The 16,910-nt window shown below is 41.4% G+C and overlaps 2 protein-coding genes across 5 annotated transcripts in view; one reads left to right on the top strand and one right to left on the bottom strand.

The window, feature by feature from the left end:
• The window catches only part of uggt2 (UDP-glucose glycoprotein glucosyltransferase 2), a 35,226-nt gene extending 23,409 nt beyond the window's left edge, over nucleotides 1-11,817 (bottom strand). Inside the window, exons 1-20 of one of the 4 annotated variants that reach the window (XM_080038724.1) lie at nucleotides 11,336-11,817; nucleotides 10,008-10,162; nucleotides 8,854-8,936; nucleotides 8,603-8,733; nucleotides 6,222-6,334; nucleotides 5,895-6,072; nucleotides 5,056-5,152; nucleotides 4,887-4,956; nucleotides 4,652-4,752; nucleotides 4,297-4,396; nucleotides 3,809-3,869; nucleotides 3,485-3,576; nucleotides 3,208-3,358; nucleotides 1,978-2,097; nucleotides 1,482-1,567; nucleotides 1,236-1,371; nucleotides 820-951; nucleotides 539-703; nucleotides 232-355; nucleotides 37-135 (exon numbers count right to left, since the gene is read on the bottom strand). In XM_080038724.1, the coding sequence (XP_079894850.1) occupies nucleotides 37-135; nucleotides 232-355; nucleotides 539-703; nucleotides 820-951; nucleotides 1,236-1,371; nucleotides 1,482-1,567; nucleotides 1,978-2,097; nucleotides 3,208-3,358; nucleotides 3,485-3,576; nucleotides 3,809-3,869; nucleotides 4,297-4,396; nucleotides 4,652-4,752; nucleotides 4,887-4,956; nucleotides 5,056-5,152; nucleotides 5,895-6,072; nucleotides 6,222-6,334; nucleotides 8,603-8,733; nucleotides 8,854-8,936; nucleotides 10,008-10,132 (2,164 nt within the window). In that variant the 5' untranslated portion in view covers nucleotides 10,133-10,162; nucleotides 11,336-11,817. Of the gene's footprint in view, nucleotides 1-36; nucleotides 136-231; nucleotides 356-538; nucleotides 704-819; nucleotides 952-1,235; nucleotides 1,372-1,481; nucleotides 1,568-1,977; nucleotides 2,098-3,207; nucleotides 3,359-3,484; nucleotides 3,577-3,808; nucleotides 3,870-4,296; nucleotides 4,397-4,651; nucleotides 4,753-4,886; nucleotides 4,957-5,055; nucleotides 5,153-5,894; nucleotides 6,073-6,221; nucleotides 6,335-8,602; nucleotides 8,734-8,853; nucleotides 8,937-10,007; nucleotides 10,163-10,599; nucleotides 10,722-11,049 lie in introns of those variants that run through there. The other 3 variants (XM_080038723.1, XM_080038722.1, XM_080038725.1) reach the window with 3 other exon arrangements.
• Nucleotides 11,818-15,854: 4,037 nt separating this feature from the next.
• The window catches only part of hs6st3b (heparan sulfate 6-O-sulfotransferase 3b), a gene marked incomplete at both ends in the record, with an annotated part of 67,139 nt that continues 66,083 nt past the window's right edge, over nucleotides 15,855-16,910 (top strand). The window contains one exon of the mRNA XM_080038561.1: nucleotides 15,855-16,399. Within this exon, the coding sequence (XP_079894687.1) occupies nucleotides 15,855-16,399 (545 nt within the window). The remainder of the gene's footprint in view (nucleotides 16,400-16,910) is intronic.

The raw sequence follows: 16,910 nt of genomic DNA, 5'->3' as shown, positions 1-16,910 counted from the left end.
AAACAAAGCATTAAATAATTAATGTCGACTTCTTACCACTATTTGTAAAGTACTTCATTTTCTTAGCCACCACAGCTGTTTTGTCTCTGGAGTCCAGGTATGAAAACATAGTTGTGTCGTCCCAATCATCTACAACTGAAGGACAGGGGGGGAGAGGGGGGAAGTGAGAAGGATTGCACATTCCGGCATGAATCAGTTATGCATAGTTTAAAGATGAGTAGCACGGATCACCTGGCTTGGCAGTGAAGTCGAGGTACTGTCGGTCAGTGCTCAGAATGAGAGGGTTCATCCTGGGAACCACATTGGGCTGCTCCATGAGATAGTCCACCACGTCTGAGCCCTCAGTCAACTGACCCTGCAGACATAAGAGAAAACAATCGAGAGTGTCGTCACTGAGGACACCAATCAGTAAGGAAATACTGTCGTATGTGTATTATTTTATTATTTCTTAAAAGGTGAGTTAACGTGTACACCAAATAGGTGGGTTTGGTATTCTGCATATGAAGACTGAGTCTCTTTTTGGACAGACACAACGTACCATGAAAACAGCTCTCTGGAAGGCTGTGGTGGTATCCATTATGCGCTGCAGGATGACAGTTTCCAGCTCCTCTGGGTCCATCTCATCTGCACTCAGAGGGACTCCGTTAAATAAAGCCAAAGGTGGGGCACCCAGGCCAATCTTTTTGTAGAAGAGAGCACCATCCTGAAGCACACAACACATGGACTGAGTCATTGGATGTTTCTAATTCATTTTTGATTTCTTTTTTTTTTAAAGAAATGACAATAAAAAGAAAAAAACAAGAAGGTTCTACTTCATACCTTTCTTTTGTCATCATACTCGGACTCCACACCTAGAATCCTTTCAGCGTTGGCTTTAGGGAATTTCCTCTTCAGGTAAGCAGAGACTGCATCAACAGACAGCGGCTCCCATACTTCTACTTTATTGTACAACTGCAAAAGATTGAAATGTCAGATCAGATTCAACCATCTCTGTCTTCAGATCCCTCTGCCTGTCAATACTTTCCAACTCTGTTTGATAGAGCCGGTACCAGAGGCAAACTCCCACTGGCTCACCTTGTTCAATAATGTCTAACACACCGTGGTATAAAACAAGCAACAATAAAGCAACTCACTCTGAGGCACAAGGAGACATGAGCTGGAGAAGAGTATCCTTTAGTTATTGCTCAAGAAGTGCTTGATAAAACAACAGAGATTTTGATATGTGACACACTTACTGAGAGCATGGCCAGCAGAGCCTGGGATAAATCGTACTCGTCTGCAATGTAATTCAGCATTCGGTAGAAACCAACCCCTGCATCTACGGAGCCATCAATCTCATCTTCGGTGTTGACGACAAAAACAAATCCAATTCTATTTGATTTTCGGATGAAATAAGAATATTTATTTTGGTAAAGAATTATAAATGCAAATAGTGGACCATATAAACAGTGGCAGAGGTGTGAGAAATAAACAACACCAACCTCAGGGGTATCTTATGCTTGTAGAAAAGTTCAGCTAGTTTCACCAGCTCAACGCTTTGTTCTCGTACTGGATCCAAGAACAGCACCTAACAGAGCAAAGGGCATCATCATCAAAATCTGAATCATAATAAATACTCATTTCAAAGCATGGATCACATATGAATTAAGAGTTGGACAGCATACCACAACACACCCAGTCCTAAACAGTTCTGATAATCAGAGGCAACGTTAATTATTCAACATGCACTCAGTATGCCCTTTTGTAAGACTGTGTCTGACTGTTCTACGCCTACTGAGTCTGAGTCTAATAAAGCAAATCAAGGTAACATAATATTAAACGTGTGGTCAGTGATTCTGGAGGATGCTTGACAAAAAGTGATTTTGACGACAAGCATTCTCGAGAATCGCTTACTTCACGTTTAACTACAAATGAAGATCTTAAGTCAGTTACATTCTCCTCAACCCCTCAGCATTTTCTGTCCTTTGGGGGACTCACCAGGTTGAAAAAATTGCGTCGGATCTGCCTGATGACTCCAGGAAATGAGGCTCTGAGGAGCTCCTGTACACCTGATGGCCAGCTGCGGTACGGTAGGTCATTCTCTATGTCATTCATCCACTGGAAAGGGCATAACAAAGAAAATGCTTGTGCTTGTGCTGATATCAAATATGTAAGTGGGGCCTATAAATACCTTATTCTTTTGCTTTTGTTTAACTTTGCAATCTGCATTCGTAACCTCTATCACATCTCCAAATTCCAGGCTTTCATTCTCAAACATTGGGTAACCAATGCTGGCCTCACTGAATTTATGGGCGTTTCCAACAGCAACTACACCCCATACTTGACAGTAATAATATAGTGGGGTGATAAGCTAGCCTGTTATTTGTCAAAGGCAACAAGCTGCACAGTGTTACATTTAAGAGTATGAAATTGTATACGTTGACTGCTTTGGACCTGACATTTAACATATATACACAGGTTTGAAAGATGTCTAGATTCAATTAAAATGTGCTTTTACTTAAGTGATCTACCTGCTCAGAAAACAGGTATCATGATGCATATAAATAAAGTTGTTGTACAGCACATAACTGAACAGCCATGTGAAAATAAAAACGCTGGATCTGATGTGTATGAAATGTAACATGTACACTTGCTATAAAGCTCTACTAACCACCATCAGAGAAAGCTAACTAGATATGACTTTTTATGAATAATGACAAGAACCATAGCTGCAAAATAATCCATCATTGCAAGCCAATCCAGCAAAAAGGGTGATCTTTCTCTCTAGAATTTAAGAGTACAAGTGTCACCACAGTGGAAACTTTTCCATCGCTGGCACACTATCATTATCTTTTTCCCTCTCTCTCTCTCTCTCTCCCTCTGTGTGTTTGTGTGGCACACACAGTACATATGAAATAACAGACCTCTTGGTTGAATGTGGAAAGGCTTAATATTTTCATTCCTTTGGCATTTTTATAGTACCAAGAATATTAAAATGGCAAGAGGGGCCAAAATGAAAACTTGCAAGTTTTTAAATTGGATTGCTTTTCTTGGCTAACCTCCCAATTAATAACTGAACTTTCTGGCCAGAGACTGTTGCAATAGGCCAATGACTGATCAACTAATTCAAAGACTGGTGCGAGCACACAGAAATAAAAACACCGGTGCACTTCAATGTTTCAGAACACTTTCTGTACCAGAAGAATTGTGCTTTTGGACAGGGCTCACCATTATAGCTGGATGTCTAATATCTAAGGCATAGCTGTCATCCACAGCGTTCACAGGTAGCCTTAGCAGCTTGACCTGATGTTCTCCTTTGATGCCTAGGTTATGAAGCCCCTCCAAGACCCTGGCCTCTGCTCTGAGAATGTCCAAAATGCTATAAATACAAAATCACAAGTTATTTAAAAAAAAAAAACATATTAGCGGTTTGGCAGTGGTCTTGCATTGCAACAGGATTGATAAACCAATGGCACACTACAGCTCCTTCCACCTCGGTTCCTACCTAAATGGGTTGTGAGTGTCCAGATCAATGTGCAGTCCGTTGATGAATAGCTCCCCGTCTCCCGGGTGAACACCAATAGTCTCACTGAGATGCTGAAAGATCAAGCTTAAGATGTTAGTCGAATGCCAACCCCTTACATGAGTGAGTCTATCTGAGATGTGCGGTGTCTACTGCTAGTAGAATAGAAAAGGTGTGCAAAGACTAAAGGATAAGTAAGACGATCTGTTTACTAGAAACTCTTTACATCACTTAGCAGTGGCTAAGAATGTTATCAAAGAAAGCCTCCTGCACTATCATGTGGGAAGGCTGCATATGATATCGCACCTTTTGGTTCTCCTCAATTTCTTTTCTCATTTCCTGCTTTATGGCCACTCTTGTCAGTGATCTGTGGGAACAGTAAAACATGTACAGTCACCATCAGCTTTTACCACATCCCCAGCCGGCAGTAAAGTGCCAGTTTTAATCTCCAAAAACCTGTGGGCTGTCAAGATGGTAAGTTTTTCATTCAATTCCCTGTAAACATCAGACTCTTACTCAGCACTTTTCAGTGTTATTACAAAACTGCCTGAGCCAAAAATAAGTAAAAATCTAAAATGTGATTAGATCTCTGTATTAAAGGAGTTTTTTTATTGTGGATCATGTTCAAACAAATGGGCTTATAAAAGACATTTCTTGTGCATTTAGATAACAGCATTTGTTTTGTCTGGATCCACAAATACATACAAAAGCAATAAGGCTCCTACACATTTGGATTGGTAGCAAATGGTTTCGCCAGACAACTTAGAAAGAGGAAGTTAGATTTATATTATTACCTGGCTTTACTTGGAAAGTTCTGACTGTGGTCTCGCATGAGCTTTAAAGAATCAAACTTTGGCACCGACAGGATTCTGGCAGCTGCCTGGAAACTAAGATCTGTGGAGTTCAAATCATAATATCGTAAGGATTAACATACCCATATTATGTTTAGACTTATTAAATCAATGCAAGGCAATCAAAGCCAACAGCACAATATACCTTAAGAGTCACATAACATGTTATATACAGTAACACCGAAGCTCAAACCGAAAGATTCCACATTGTCGAATAATTATACATTCTTTGATTAAACTTTTTTTCTTACACTCATTTAATGGCTAAAGAAAAGAAAGAAAGAAAGAAAAACAATACCTTGCATTTCCCACACTTTGAGAGGGACCATGTCATCGGTACTCTCCAGGAGATGTTTGCGAAGCTCCACCAGTTGCTCCTGGAGTTCGGGGTGAGATTTCCTTAAGAAAAGTAAAAGACGAGGAGATACAGAAAACTAAGGAAGCCCAGCAGGAATAAGAAAACAATATACTATTTAAAAAGAAATAATGTAATAATTTAAAAAATGTTAGGATTTAATAGTTCAGCTACTTACTTTAATGTTCCAAAGACGAAACCTTGGACTTCATCATCATCATCCTCAGTATTTGAAGCGGCCTTGGGATCTACAAAGGGAAAATAAACACAAAGGGAAAAGATTTGTGTGTTATGGCCTTGAACACAGCGAGGTCCAGCGCAGAATGTTTGATCAGTCACCAACTGACCTTTTACTTTGGTGTCATCCACAGCTTTGTATTCAGTGCTTTTGATTGCCAACTCAACACCATACCCAGATAAAAGCATCTGTTGAGGCTTCGGAGCCTGCAAGCAGTATGAAGCAGAGTAATGGTTTTCAATTTAAAAACAGCATAACAAACCTGTCAAAAGTACTGAGATTATAATCACCAAGACTACTGATCGATGAGGAATGTTTTCTGTCTCTACTCTCTACCCTTTTATACACTATATGGCCAGTATTATGTGGACACCCATCTTGAATAGTGGGTTCAACTGCCCCGGGTACGCTGTAAGTGCTGTTGTGAAGTGGAAACAACTGGTGTGTACAGCTAAGCGGAGAGGAATAATATAAGCAATAGAACCGCCCTGACCTGAAGCCCATCAAACACCTTGTGGTTGAGTCGATGTGCCTTTTAAAAAAATCAGACATTATGTCTATGTCAGTGAAAGGTATAATCTATAAGACATTTCACCAGTGGGAAGACAAAGCCTATGGACAGCCACATACAAGAGCAGATTCACCTACAACAAACACATCTTAAAGAAAATAACCTTTTACTCCATCAACAGGAACCTCAGTTATTTTATGAGTTTTCAGTAACATTATGAAGAATCTGTTACTTCTTCTCTTGAACATAGGTTATGCAAGCAGTACAGACCATCATTTTGATGATCCCTGCATTTATAAGGAATATATCACTGTAGTATCAGTGTAATGGTCTATGACACAGAAGAATAACCACAGTATAATGCACGGACAATAGTTGTCAGTGAGATAAATAATTTGAATTCAAATTAAATAGCTGCAAAATGTATTTCTACTCACCACAACAAAATGCCGCAGCACATAAACAAGTTTCCCTTCTTTAGCCTTCTCTGTCAGCACCTTATGAAAGGAGGTGAACTTGTTGGTTCCAATCTCTGCATATAGGATCACAACTGGCACATCTGTTGTATTGAGCCCTGGATATGTGTGGTCATTCTTGTATAAATATGGTGTTGGCCTTGAAAACAAAAATGTGGAAATGCTGTTAAAGACATTTAGAAAATGTAATAATTTTGAATCAACAACATTGTCAGCAGTCAGTGAAAATATCAAATAAATGTATTTTCAAAGCAAAAATAATGGTATAAACTTTTTATTCAGTGTTACCTGCCTGCAGCTGCCTTCAGGAGCTTCTTGATGTCCTTGGTACTGCAGCTATGTTGACCATGGATGGAGACAAAGGCAGGGCAAGCCTCAGGTGGAGGCTCATCACTGGCTATCTGTTGAGAGCAAGGTGTTCCTTTAAAACTGGCAAGAACATGACTTACACTGCCAGGATGAAAGGAGAAATACATCATGACATAATTAAAATAGTCCAGCATCACCCTACACTCTTTCATATTGGCCAATAAGTTAAATCAGTTTCAACTTTCAATATTCTCCAGCAATCACCAAAACGATTTGCACTGTGCTGCGCAACACTTCATTTCACCTGCAGAAGGCCATTACTCACTCAAATGTTCAACACATTTTAAAATGAGAGAAATTCACCTGCCAGTGCATCACTGTCATCAAAATGTATTTCTCCCAACCACTGCTGAAACCAAGCTAATCGAAGGCTTGGGAATTGTGTACACAACAGTGAACTTGAGAAACACCCCTTATTAAAGTCAAATTTAGTCTATAGCCAACCGAAAACTCAGTTTAATCACCAGTTACAAGAAAAAAAAAGTGTATCCACTAACAGTATGCACTTAACAGTAATATAAAATAAAGTCAAATCCAAAAGCTAGAAATGGTATTGCATTGTAAAGATTAAAACCCTCAATTAAACAGATTCAAATAAATCATGAACCATGTTAACAGAAATGTAAATCCCCATGCCATCTCAGACTCTCTCTTGCCACAGCATTTGGTTAATGCACATATCATTTTTGTTGACTGTGGTACAAATATGTTCGACTCTGCCGTAATGCACTTGCATAAAGCATCAATTGCAGGTTTTGCTTCCCTGTCTTTTCACCGTCCACATCTCCTTTATAAACCATAATGAATGTATACACCTCTTCCATGAGAAATATGTGGCACTTAACTCATTGCTGCCTGTTTCATATTCAGGCATCATTGGCACCAACAGTATGGATGTGTTTAAGAGGCCATATAGTATGAGTTGCTCCTTTTTACAAAGTGAAACCTATACTACCAACGTAAATTAAATATTCACATATGTGGATTTAAGGTGTGGAGTATTGATTGGATCATCAAGTGCTGAGTAGATAAGACAGTTTCTCCTAATTTAAGTAAATGTCACTTGCTTTGCCAAAATAAGCAATTGTATTCTAAAGGTCTGACATTTCAAGATACAAACATACAAAGAGTTTTAAATTAATCTTTTCAACCTCTAACATTCCACCAACAACAATAATCAACGGATTGCTTTAAATCTCCTTTAGTCGTGCAACTAACAATCTGAACAAAATAGAACCTAATGTAAATCTACATCAACTGTTAAAAAACAGGAATAAGAATCTACAGCCATGCTGATTTTAGTATCTGAGACTAGGGCAATGGTTACAGCCAGGGCAATGTTGATTGGTGGGCCCAGTAATTTGCACATGAGTGATAAAATCCAACTATTTTTGTTTGCTATAATTTGGTTCAGATATTTAAGTACGATAACCAGAGGTTGAAACCGTATCACTTCATTGACCCCACACCTTTTCTCTAGCACTACCAGAGGGTTAGTATTCACTTATCAAGTAAAATATCTCAATTATCTACCGGTTGGATTGATACACAATCTGTCTCCGATATTCATGGTCCCCCGAGGATGAATATCAATGATTTAATGTTCCCCTTACTTGTCCTCTAGCAATATTTCAGATTATCCAATACTTTGTTTTTTGTCTGAAATACCGGTAAAAAGTATTGATGGTTTTGCTGGACGTTGTGCTTAGTACTAATTAGCAGCTAGATAGTATGCTAACCCTCTAGTATAGACTAAGTAAAGTGAACAAGGTACTGTAAACGTGACCTGCTAAACATAAGCGTTGTCACTGTGAGCATGAGCTCATATATATTAGCATTGAGCTCAAAGCAGTGCTGTGATTTATTGTGGAATATTTTGCACATAAGGATATGCACATTGAACATGTTGTTAATGCATCTGAGAGTAATAAACTAAGAGGTCTTGACAACTTTTCTCACCAACGCAAACTCCGTTTGTCACTGGATCAATTACAGATAATTAACCATTCTGGGAGAAGCCACAGAGGTAAACAAGTACTAGTGGGAGAAAATGAGTTATCGATGTGGATTATTTTACACAGTTGCCTGAGAAAAATGACCGTCATTTAAAGATTGTGTCAAAGCAATTAGGAAAAAAATGTGAGTAAGGCCTGTTGAGCACCCTGGGTCAAGATTAAGGTGAACACACAATTGAACCGCCTCTAACAAGAAAACAGACCTGTCTGTCTTGTACAATTATCAGGCTGCTTATAAGAAGGGTTTATTATAGTTTAATGGATATTATTTTGATCACAACATACCTGCTGGGACGCATGAACAGCCGGTGAGTAAGACTTCAAGGCCAAAGCAAATTTGAGAAGATTGACCTGAAGATCTGTGAGGAACTGGCTGGCCTTCTTGATGACCAAGTTGTAGTACGAGCGCACAGACTCTGTGAGACACATCAACAATGGAAATGATGCGGCTTTTGAAAAGAGAAGCACATAATCTATTTTGCTTTATGACTTGGACCTCTAAGAACAAAGTACCTGCTTGGTTTCATACAACATACCTCCTTGCTTGTACACAGTGAGCTCTTTCACTGTGTCAACAAACTGCCAGAATTTCTCATTCCCATCTTCTCCAATAAACTCGCTGTGCAAAACAAAATCAATCAGTCATCATTCAGTAACCACGGTGCAGTATGTATACGTAAGTAACTACTTTATGACTGCCCAACTGTTAGAGCTATAGACTGCATAGTCACTTGATATGTTCTGGTAATTATTGTGCCAAACCTGTCTACACTCTTGGTTCTATTAGTCTGTTGTGAAATATAACACTCACACCATTACTTAAGACCTTACAGGAAGGCAGTAGCTTTTGCTTAAATTCTGATTATTGTCACAGTCACACAACTGAAATAAATGCAAATGTCAATGAACAACATGCTTACAAAGTTCATAAAGGGATAACTGTATAAGATGTGTTCACCTATTAACAGAGGTGGCAACAAAATAACATTAGACTGATATTAAACCCAATTAAGTATGAATACTGAAGTTATGATGACATCAAATCAGTTTTTTTTATATAGCCCAATGGCACAAATAGCAATTTACCTCAGTGGGCTAAAAGTCTGTACACTACACAATATGACACCCTCTCCTATGACCCCGAGCTCGACTGAGGAACAACGGCCAGCTAAAAAAACCTGGGAAAAAATGTTGAGTACTTCAGGGAGAGTGTCAGAGGAAGGGATCCCTCTCCCAGAAAGGACAGACAAGCAATAGAAAGTGATGACAAGTTAAATTGGCTTATTACTTTGGAGAGTTACATTCTTCAGTTGTTACCAGCCACATTACAGTATAGGAACTTATCAAATGATGTTCTATTAATCATCACAATGTATCGCTTGTAGCTACTTCTAGGAAAATGTGTTGCTCTGTATTTTTTTTTTAGCCTTTATAATTAAGAACATGCTGTGTTCATGATGGCTATTGTATAAAAGAAGACTTAATTATTTAGACTAAATATATTAAGATAAGATTACTTCTAAGAACGAAGGGTCAGATTTGAAATGTAGGCCTATCCTATATCAATTCAAGGAACTTCTCGTTCCGTGGCTAGTTAATTTTTTAGGGGCTATACGGTGTCTTTGACTCTTGTCCCAAACATCTCGGCTGCGGGACTATTAATTGCATGTGTGAGTGCCTAGTAGCCTACCTTGTCTCCAGGAGGAAAGGCGTCATGTTCCACTTTGCTTTGAGACTGGCAGTGACGCCTTTAGGTGCTGATATGACATGGTGTATGTTCAGCAGCAGCAGTGACAGCACAATAACGTTCCTCATTATCTACTCCAAGACGTAGCCTACATTAACCTACAGCAAGCAAGAGAGCAAAAAACAACGACGCTGTCAGTCAGTCAAAACGGTTTCCTTTGGTAGAGTGCCAGCCAGTGCCACGTAGTGACTCTTTACTATCTGAACCACAACACCGGTGCACAGACTCTAAAAAAAGATGAAAGAAAGAAAGAAAAGGGATAAAAAAGATATTGTTGTTGACACCGTTGCGGAAGATGCTAACTTAAGCTACAAGAGAAAATGTCTATAATTGTGTGTTAGCTAGACCTGCTTATAAAACAATGACGAACAGACAGAAGTTTACTTAGCTCGAGCACAAAAGTGAACAGCCTTCAAGTGAATGAAAACACTAAGCTACTCCGGCGTAACTTTACAAAGCTCGACAACTACGAGCACTAACAGTGTAGAGTTAAAAATACGCAACCAGTGGTTACTGTGTTGCCAATAATACACACCTCTCACCCCGTTAGTGATGCTGACCGCTTCCATACAAAGCAAAGGTCTTCAGGTAGGTATTTTGGGAAGCTAACAACGTACAGCCACAGCTAGCCAATACTAGCTAGCAAGTTGCCGGGTACTGTCTGTGGTATGGTGGCTCGCGCTGACCGTTATTCGCGTCTGAAACAACCGGAACATGTAAAAAGAAAAAGGAAAAACAATAAGCAAAAGAGGCTAAATTAGTCTGCTGGTGTACGGGGACGCGTTTTGTGGCAGTGAGTGTGAAGGTACAATAACAAAATAAAGTTGTAATTTATTCTGGCACAGCGGTAGACAGCTAACGGGGGGCGCTGCGTCAGAGCGACTCCCGACAGGGCTCAGGTTTTTGTTGTGCATTTCGTAGTTTCTTGTGTGCATCGTGTGTTGTTTTTACGTTTGTCAAGATGTCATCAACAACAGTGCTATACCTAGCGTGCATTTGGCTCATGATCGTGAGTTTATGCTGTGTAAATGGACTTTTTTCTGGACCGGCAACTCCATTCGCCGCCTACCCGGGCAGGCTCGTCTATCTGCGGGAGGAGCTGCTGGGGCTGAGCCGCGCTCACCTGGAGCCATCGCAGGTGTCCCTCTTCACAAACCAGATACCTCCGGAGCTAATCCGTGGAAACAAGCTGAGGCGAATACGGAGGAAAAGAGGGTCTAGAGGAGGGATTCGTAACAGACTGCGTAGAAGAGGCAGCCGACTACCTTTACCTGCCATAACCCTGTCAAACGTCAGATCGCTCCGAAACAAGTCTGACGAGCTGTCCACACTCGTGAGTTCGGATTCGGACTATCGGCAGACAAGTCTGTTCTGCTTTACAGAAACATGGCTATCAGAAGATGTGGATTTTAAACTGGATGGTTTTAATGTCATACGCTTTGACAGGGATGTACAGAGAACGCGGAAGTCGATTGGGGGCGGGCTCTGTATAGCTGTCAATAACAACTGGGCAACCAACTTCACTGTCAGAGAGACTCAGAGCTGCAAGCATTATGAACTAATGACTGTGTCCTTTAGACCGCACTATTTACCTCGAGAATTCTCCCAGATAACTGTGATTTTAGTATATGTACCTGGACCTGATTTTACAATGGCTGCTGAACACATAGCAGACAGCTACAACAGGGCTGTCAGTCAAACTGCTGATCAACCAGTATTTCTACTGGGGGATTTTAACAAATGTGACATTAACACACATCTACCCAACCTGGAGCAATATGTTACAGTCCCCACTAGAATGCACAATATACTGGACTTATGCTATGGTAACATTCAAAATGCATACATTTCAAAAGCCCGTCCTCCTATTGGTCGTTCTGACCACAATGTTATTTTATTGCTGCCAATTTACAGGTCACAGCTTAAAAGGGGAGTACCAGTTAAAAAAACAATTCATGTTAGAAATGAGGAGACCTCTGAAACATTGAGGGGATGTTTTGAATTGACAGATTGGGACTTGTTTTTTAATGATTGTGGGAATGATTTTAATTCATTGACTGATGTAATCACCTCTTACATATTATTCTGTGAGGATACTGTCACTCCTACTAAACAAATAACAATACATCCAAACAATAAACCATGGGTCACCAAGGACATGAAAATGTGTTTGGTCCAGAAGAAAAAGGCTTTTCTGGACGGTGACACTCACAGGGTGAAGGAACTAGAGAAGGAGTTCAGAAGGAAGGCTAAGATGGCCAAAATAAATTACAAGGACAAGGTTGAAGCCAAACTCACCTCTGGTAATGCAAGGGAGGCATGGCAGGGGTTAAACATCATGATGGGAAGAGCCCCCAAACCTGCAGGGATCAACTGCTCAGACCCCACCTCTTTTGCAGAGCAACTTAACAACTTCTTCAGCAGGTTCAACAGCAGCAGTACACCAACAAGCTGGACCCTCCCCAGCCCCAGTCCATCCCACCAGGCTGTCATCATAGATGAGGAGCTGGTGGCCTCTGTTCTGAGCCGAGTGAACCCACACAAAGCCCCTGGCCCTGACAGGCTCAGAGGCAGAGTGCTTAAGGCCTGCTCCACTCAGCTAAGTGGAGTCTTCACCAAGCTCTTTCAGAGCCTTCTGGATATAAGCTTTGTTCCCCACCAGTGGAAGGAAACCACCATCATTCCTATTCCCAAAAAGACACATGCCAAGGACCCAAAGGATTTTAGGCCAGTTGCCCTGACATCGGTACTGTGCAAATGTATGGAAAGAGTTGTAGGTGACCTTCTCTCCAGCATGGTAGCAGGAAGACTGGACCCACTCCAGTTTGCCTATAAGGCTAAACGAGGAGTGGAAGATGCAACTCTGACCCTTTTGGATACTGTGACCCGACAGCTGGACTCATCACACCCCCACACAAGGATTTTATTTATGGACTTCTCCTCTGCCTTTAATACTGTACACATATTCACACTGCTGCACTTTCTAGTGGAGCTTCAGGTCCACCCCACACTGATTTTATGGATTAAAGGTTTTCTACAGAACAGGCCACAACAAGTGCAGGTGAATGGTTTTAAATCCAGCAAAATGGTTTTAAATACTGGCCTCCCCCAAGGCTGTGTTTTATCCCCCATTCTCTTCTCTGTCTACACCAACAACATCTCGTGCAGTGGAGAAGGAATGACTCTTTTAAAGTATGCAGACGACATGGCCTTGGTAGCCCATTTGACGGACATAAGAGCACTGTCCGACTACCATCAGACAGTGAACACCTTGGCCACAAGTTTCCAGGAAATATCGCTGGAACTAAACATTGACAAAACAAAGGAGCTTTGCTGTCGGAGCAGGGGAACACGGAGCTCACAGGAAATGTTTCAACCACTCAGCATCTACGGTCAGCCAGTTGAACAGGTTGAGGTTTTTAAATACCTTGGTACAGAGCTGGACACATCACTGTCCTTCTCACAGCATGCTGACTCTGTATACAGGAAGGCCCAGCAGCGCCTCCACCTGCTGAGGAAGCTCAGAGTTTTTAATGTCAGCAAGGACATTTTAACTGTGGTTTACTGCTCACTCATTGAATCCATACTCACTTTCAATATCTCAGCCTGGTACAACACCCTCACCGTCAAGCACAAAACAAAACTGGCACGTATAGTAAATCAGGCTGGCAAAATAATTGGCTCTCCCCAAACCCCCCTACCACAACTGTACACCCGGTCAGTACTCAGGAAAGCCAATACAATCACACAGGACCCCACCCACCCCCTCCACCAATCCTTTGATTTACTGCCATCAGGTCGACGCTACAGGGTCCCGTTGGCACGGAAAAACACCTACAAAAAATCTTTTATCCCCACTGCCATCACCACACTGAACAGTCACAAATAGGCAACATATCTCACTCCACTCAGTCACCCCTTTGCACTGCTTGCATTTGTTGGTATTTATTTATTGTCATTGTTTGGGACTCTCTGTTTTGTATGTATTTATTTATTTTGTGTACATTGAACCTGCCCTGTCAAAGAGGAATTTCTGTCAATTGTGACAGACAATAAAGTTTTTCTTATCTTATCTTATCTTATCTTAAACAGATAGACGCTGACGCTCAAACGCTTTTGCACCAAAACACTGGAGCGTGTTGAGCTTGAGGCTGCACTGCATGCTGCACTGTCAGACTGAGCAGCCTGCGTAGGCCCCTAATAGGCTATCTAATAATTAGACTACAATGTTGCATTATTTTTATGGCGAGCTTATGCATATGTAGTCGATATAACATGGCTTTTCAAATTGATACAACCTTAACAAATGATAATATTAATAAAAAAGAACAACATTCATGATAGTTAGCCTAATAGCCAGTGGGTGAACTGTTTGTGGAGAACCTTCTAAACACAAATTTGCTGTCACTCACTTTACTTATGCATTTAAAGTTGTATTGAAACGTTCAGGTCATTTCGCAGAAGGCCACTAATTAGCTACATTAATGGATTAATGGACTGATCAAGTAGTTTTAAAAACTAAAAACTGAACTCAGTAGTCTACATTAGCCTATTAGTAGGTCTTCTGCCAAATTGAGCGTATGATTAAATGAGCTACGAAAAGGGGACATGTAAGTAAATAAATGAGAGAAATAGATAGATAGATAGATCTACCTACATTGAAATAATGTCATTACACATACACAAGTCTTATTTTCATCTGTAAATGCGTTGCATGTCAGACAGGCAATGCACCATGCAATATATTATTCGGTTTAAATAGATGTCACTCTTGCCATTACTGCTGCTGCATAATCAGCTGTTTCACTTTTAATTGGCTCTCAAAAATAGCGTATATCTATCCATATTTAGAGAGAAATTAAACATTAGGCCTATTATAAACTTGGCTATTTGTAAAAGGCTATCCTCATTATGGCTGCTGCAGGCTGCTAAGCAGAGGGATGATGCTATTTCTTTAATCAGCAAGGGTCACACTCGGATGAATGAGTCTCACAAAAAGTTACATCAGATTTGTTATTTATATGTGGTTAAACTTCCACATCGCCTCAGTTCAGTGTCGGTGTAAGCGTGTGGGCTTCTGGCATTGCAATGTGTTAAACAAGATTATGGGATGGACGGGATGATGGGATGTGGAGCTCTCCCAGCCCAACCGCGACGAGAGAGCATAACGCATTTGTCGTCTCGGATGCAGTAGCAGCGGCAGCAGCAGCAGCATCCTCTCTCTCTCAACAGCACTGTAGTACAAGGATTCAGACCGCCTCCACCCGCCAAAGATGCTGCTGTGGGATCCAGCCCGACAGTCCGCGAACTTCCAGTTGAGATAAGACTGAAATGAACCACATTGAGACTGGGATTGGCGCGGAAGAAAAATAAAGATAACCTAGAAGGGGAAACTCTCTTCCGCTCATCAGCTGCCTCATTTTCAACTTGACACCGGAGCATGGGAGTCGTCGGCACGGATGCACCAGATCTACAACGGCTTTAGGAGTTGGACAGCCAGACAATTGTAGGCTAATGCCATGACTATTGACTTTGGAAACACTTTTCCAGCGCAGTGCAGACGGCGTGCAGTATTTTATACAAAGCAAAAGGTGGACCTTTTTTGTCCCGATTTTGTTTCTTTGAGGGGTGTTTTCTGATCAACATGTGGCACTTAAAATAATAGGCACCTTTTAGAAGCATGGAGGAATCATAGATAGTAAATAATAGGCTAATCTAGATCCCCGGAAAACCCATGCGTGCCAGTTATTATTTACAGTAATGGAATGAGGAATACACTATCTTGACACGATGGATGAAAGATCCAGTAAGCTCGTCTTGGTTCCTGTTTTAGCCGTCCTTTTTGTTATGATCGGTTACCAGTACATATGTCCCGCTGGCAGCAATTCGTGCCACTTTCAGACTGGGGAGAAAATTGGGGGGGTGAGCCTACTTTCCAGCCCGTACCAGGACAGCGACGATTTCTACAGAGATCAAGACCTGGAGGATGAGAGCCCTCCCAAAGTGCCGTCAAAATACAACTTCACCGAAAGAGACCTTGACAGACACGTGGAGTTCAACATCAAAGGGGACGACGTGATTGTGTTCCTGCACATCCAGAAGACCGGAGGGACCACTTTCGGGCGACACTTGGTGAGGAATATTCGCTTGGAGCAGCCGTGCGACTGCAAGCCCGGGCAGAAGAAATGCACGTGCCACCGGCCAGGGAAAGAGGAGTCCTGGCTCTTCTCCCGCTTCTCCACGGGCTGGAGCTGCGGGCTGCATGCAGACTGGACCGAGCTAACGAACTGTGTACCTGTCATTATGGATAAGAAGGAGGCCCAGAGGGATAAAAGGTATGCAACTGCACCCTCCGCGCGCGTGTGTGTGTGTGTGTGTGTGTGTGTGTGTGTGTGTGTGTGTGTGTGTGTGTGTGTGTGTGTGTGTGTGTGTGTGTGTGTGTGTGTGTGTATGTGCGAGTGTACGAACAGGTAGCCCATGCAAAAATACTCAGTTGTCCCCAAACCCAGTGCCACAGAGCAAGCATATTCAAAGTGACATGCAAGGCAGATGATTTGTGCTTGTGACACCCCAGGACCACTGTCTGAAGTCTTGTACTGAATTTAAAATGCAAGTTGAATGTTGGCCCTGTGCAAATGTTCAATATAGTGTAGTGAGCAATGATGGATGGGATTTGCACTCACTGTGTTCTGCTAGAGTGACACACTGTGGTTTAGTCAAGTAATTAGGAACAATGGAGCTACAATTTTACATCATTAGCACATAGTGCATTTCACAGTAGACATTTAACCCAAGTTTCACACCAACGAACCACACTGATTTTAAAATGGACAAATGATTCCCACT

Source organism: Ammodytes marinus (genome assembly GCF_949987685.1).
Source record: "Ammodytes marinus genome assembly, chromosome: 12".
Taxonomy (NCBI): domain Eukaryota; kingdom Metazoa; phylum Chordata; class Actinopteri; order Uranoscopiformes; family Ammodytidae; genus Ammodytes; species Ammodytes marinus.
The sequence above is the reverse complement of the archived record's forward strand: the minus strand, read 5'-3'. Positions and strand labels throughout refer to the sequence as shown.